General features: G+C 44.7%; 1 protein-coding gene across 1 annotated transcript; it reads left to right on the forward strand.

Annotated features, from left to right (window-relative positions):
• Positions 1 to 2,986: 2,986 nt before the first annotated feature.
• On the forward strand, positions 2,987 to 3,889 carry LOC122013827 (probable CCR4-associated factor 1 homolog 11). The gene has a single exon (XM_042570049.1). The coding sequence runs from the start codon at positions 2,987 to 2,989 to the stop codon at positions 3,887 to 3,889; it is 903 nt and encodes a 300-aa protein (XP_042425983.1).
• The last annotated feature ends 677 nt before the right edge of the window (positions 3,890 to 4,566 follow it).

Consider the following 4,566-nt stretch of genomic DNA (forward strand, 5'->3'; position numbering starts at 1 on the left):
TCCCACCCCAGCGCAAGGTATGAGCCAACATTGCTCTTGCGAACAATTGTCAACAACCTGAGCGTTTAGATTGTCTTCATCTGTTCCAACATAGCTGAGACAATGGCAATACTCTGACTCGCCACCTTCACTAGGCCGATAGCAGCACTGGGATAAGGATACAAGTTTCAGTCTTTGCAAAGATAATCAACTACATGCTAATCCCTTGTATGCAGGTGGAGTCGCAAGCGTGCCAGGGTCTAGTCAGTCGAACTTGAGTCTCTTTCGACTAGACTTAGAGGGGAGGCTTGTAATACGGTGCATAAAGGTGGGGCCCAATAAGGCCAGGTAGTTAATAGTCAAGGGGATGTGGTAGTTAAAAGTTAAGGGGGCGTGACAATCAATAGTTAAGGGGACGCGATAGTCAAAAGTCAAGAGGACGTGACAGTCAAAAGTCAAAGGGACGTGGTAGTTAACAGTCAGGAGAAAGAGGGAGTTAAACTGCCCTGCGTCACTAGTCGCATAATTCTTGGTCGGTCGTCGTCAGGCCAGACCCTCAGATTTGAGACATAAGATTAGGTTTGGACTAGCCCTAGGCCTGCCCTCGACTGATCAGATCTTTCCAATTCGGGCTGTCTAGACAGACCTGGTACTTTCACTAAGACAACTCCTGGCTGGCCTTTTAGCAATCAATTCATGAAAGATGGGTCCCTCGCCACAGTTTCAGATAAAATTTGGGCGGGTCGCTACAACTCATCCTCCTCATCAAGACTCAAGCCGGGTGATACATCTGAACGGTCATCCCGAGATGTTCGTAGCTAAACCCGAGCGGGACGAAAAGGGCTAAACGACCACAATGTCAGGAAATCGGAACCTCCTGTCAGAGAATAATTATCGTATGTCAGGGAATATTTCAATAGTCTGCTATCACCTGCGAATGGAACCTTTCTTTCACTAATAGGAGGCCACTGTACATCCTCTCTCACCCGACAGGTCTTGACACCCGACATTCTCTGACAACGGATAGACTATGAAGGTATGAAGCATCATATAAAAAGGGAGGTCCTCTTCCTTAGCTAGGTATGCACACATACGCACTCATCTGGAATAGTTCTTTTTCCATTGTACACTATTCTTCTGGGGAAAAAAGACCTGACTTGAGCGTCGAAGGGCCTGCATCGAAGATTTTTTCCCTGGTTTCTAGTCTCAACGCTCCGGGTGCTCGTCTGAATGTGTGCAGAGTTCAGGTATTACTCGTCCTCATACTAACATCAGGAGTTCCACGTGGGAGTTTGCTTTTCAGACGTGCATACATTGGGTGCGTCAAAGTCACCTCTTCATCAACACCAATGTCATCTTCACCGACATTCGTCTAGGGTGAGATCTAGAGGGAGTTACACCGCCCATCTTTTCACCGACATTTGTCTAGGGTGACACCAATGCCATCTTTTCACCGACATTTGTCTAGGGTGACACCAATGCCATCTTTTCAGACGTGCATACATTGGCATTTGGGATCGTGCCATTTTGTATTCGACAGACTCAAGAGGGAGTTAAACCGCCCTGCGTCACTAGTCGCATAATTCCTGGTCGGTCGTCGTCAGACTAGACCCTCAGAACTGAGACATAAGACTAGGTTTGGACTAGCCCTAGGCCTGCCCCCGACTGATCAGATCTTCCCAGCTCGAGCTGTATAGACAGACTTGGTACTTTCACTAAGACAACTCCCGGTCGGCCTTTCAACAATCAATTCATGAAAGATGGGTCCCTCGCCATAGTTTCAAATAAAATTTGGGTGGGTCGCCACAGCTCATCCCCCTCATCAGGACTTAAGCCGGAAGGTACATCTAAACGGTCATCCCGAGCTATCCGTAGCTAAACCCGGGCTGCACGAAAAGTGCTAAGTGACAACAATGTTAGAGGATCGTAATCTCCTGTCAGAGAATAACTGTCATATGTCAGGGAATATTCCAATGGTCTGCTATCACCTGCGAATGGAACCTTCTTTCCGCCAATAGAAAGCCACCGTACATTCTCTCCCACCCGACATTCTCTGACAACAGACATGATCTGAAGGTATGAAGCATCATATAAAAAAGGAGGTTCTCTTCCTTAGCTAGGTACGCACACATACGCAATCATCTTGAATAGATCTTTTTCCAACGTACACTGTTCTTTTGGGGAAAAAAGACATGATTTTAGCGTCGGAGGGCCTGCGCCGGAGATTTCTTCCTTGGTTTCTGATCTCTAACGCTTCGGGTGCTTGTCTGAGTGTATGCAGAGTTCAGGTACTACCAGTCCTCATACTAAGATCAGGAAATTCCACATGGGGTTTATTTTTCGGACGTGCATACATCAGATGCGTGAAATTCACCTCTTCATCAACGCTAATGTCATCTTCACCGATCTCCATCTAACTCAGATTCTAGACAGGATTAAATATTAATTTAGAATAGCAAATAAAATTTATCCATATTTGAATGTCTAAAAAGATGTAACAGGAGCTCAAATCAAAATAATTTTCTAATAAAAAAACGTACTTTCTTATTTATTTCTCAATTACAAATTTACATTTAATTATTGTTTTTAAATTACATTTTAAAATTTAGATATTTACTTTTAAGCTCCATGCTTATTTCAAAGCTTTTTAATACACGTTTTTTTATCGTATTATAAAAGTTTTTTGTAAAATAGTTTATTCACCTCTCAATTGCAGCTAGATTTGGCGCCAGATTAATACTTAAAGTCCTGATTAAGCTCGTTTAGCATCATTAATTAATTCCATATATATATATCCTAATAATTCGCTTCGCAGTAACTAATTCTGTTTAGTGTGTTTATTATCTGGCGATTTTCTCTCTTTGATTGCCTGCTCTATTTAAACTCCCCCTCCCTTTCCATTTTAATTTCCACTGCAACTCGATCGATCGAAATCTAACATCTCCTCGATATATCTCCAGCTTCCACTACTTTCGTATTTCTAATATCATCAAACACACTCATCATCATGGCTGTCGCAGTCGTCAACAATAACGATATGCTAATTTCCTCTTCCGCCGCCAGCGCCAGCGCCAGCGCCAGCGCCCGCAGAGTCGAGGTTCGCTCCGTGTGGGCTCATAACCTCGACGAGGAGTTCGCCCTTATCCGCTCCGCCGTCCCCTTCCACCCCTTCGTCGCATTGGACACCGAGTATCCTGGCGTCGTCGTCGCTTCCAAAAATCCCTACTGCACCCTCACCCTCCCCCAGCGCTACGAATTGATCCGCGCCAACGTCGAGGCTCTCCGCATCGTCCAGGTCGGTCTCACCCTCTCCGACGCCGCCGGCAACCTCCCATGTGCCATCTACAGCGACGGCACTTGTGTGAGTTACGTGTGGGAATTTAATTTCCGCGACTTCGACATCAGCCGCGACCGTTACGCCCCTTCCTCCGTCGAGCTGCTCAAGGCTAATGGCATCGACTTCCAAAAGAATCAAATATGGGGCATTGACTCTTGCAGATTCGCCCAGCACTTGGCCACCTCCGGCTTGCTTTCCTTTGGCCATTTTTCTCCCGTCTCCTGGGTTACCTTCCAAGGCGCCTATGACTTCGCCTTCCTAGTCAAGATGCTGACATGCGACTGCAAATTACCAAAGACCGTTCGTGAGTTCTTGCACCTCGTTCACTTCTTTTTCGGCAAAAGGGTGTTCGATGTGAAGCACCTTTGCAAGCATTGTCCTGGCCTTTACGGAGGATTGGAGCGGGTGGCCTCTACCGTCGGAGTTGAGCGAGCAGTGGGCTCTCGACATCAGTCCGGCTCCGATAGCTTATTAACATGGCAGGTGTTCTACCAAATCGCCTTTCGTGTGAATCCACAACTCATCCATTGTCCAGAACACATGGGAACACTCTTTGACCTCCAACTGCAATAGTGTATATATATAGTAATTAATCCAGCTAGCGGTGGCTTTTGGGTTCTGCATTAGAGTTCATGGTTTATCTTGGTTGATAGTGATTCAGGATTAACTTAATTTGTCCACAAGATTAATTGTCCATTGCTTCATCGTATCTTTTTGTATTTAAGTACAGATTACATGTTGCTGCATAAATTGCCAATATTAATTCTTTGGATCATGAGTCGTACTTGTTGTTTTGCTTTGCCTTAAATATAATCATCCCCTGATGTAGTGTTCTGGATCATACTCTGTTCAAATTCTGAACGATACTCAAATGCATGCTACGTACACTGCATGATTGATAACTTTACACAATATAGTTGGGAGCATAGTGGAAGATGTATGTTTTATCTACAATGCAAAATGGCTCATTCTTTACCATTGAAATGAAAAAGGTACGTAATGAGACAAGGGCGCATCTGATATAGGCCCTCAAATCCTCAATTATCCTTTCTATTCCTATCCCTACTTATGAAAAATCTGAACAGACTTTTAGAAGATGACACCTATAACAATAAGTTGCTTGGACTGGGGAATGAGTAATTTTGTGCACAGAACTATTAGATATGCCAAGCCTCCACTAGAAGTGTTGGCGCCGGAGCAACGATGTCCAAATCCAACACAGGCACAAAGACGATAAATGAAGAGTTCCA

The sequence above is a fragment of the Zingiber officinale genome, chromosome 8B, assembly GCF_018446385.1.
Source record: "Zingiber officinale cultivar Zhangliang chromosome 8B, Zo_v1.1, whole genome shotgun sequence".
NCBI lineage: Eukaryota > Viridiplantae > Streptophyta > Magnoliopsida > Zingiberales > Zingiberaceae > Zingiber > Zingiber officinale.

Excerpts from the sequence above, each read along its gene's own strand:
- LOC122013827 (XM_042570049.1), top strand. The coding sequence starts at position 2,987 with ATGGCTGTCGCAGTCGTCAACAATAACGATATGCTAATTTCCTCTTCC.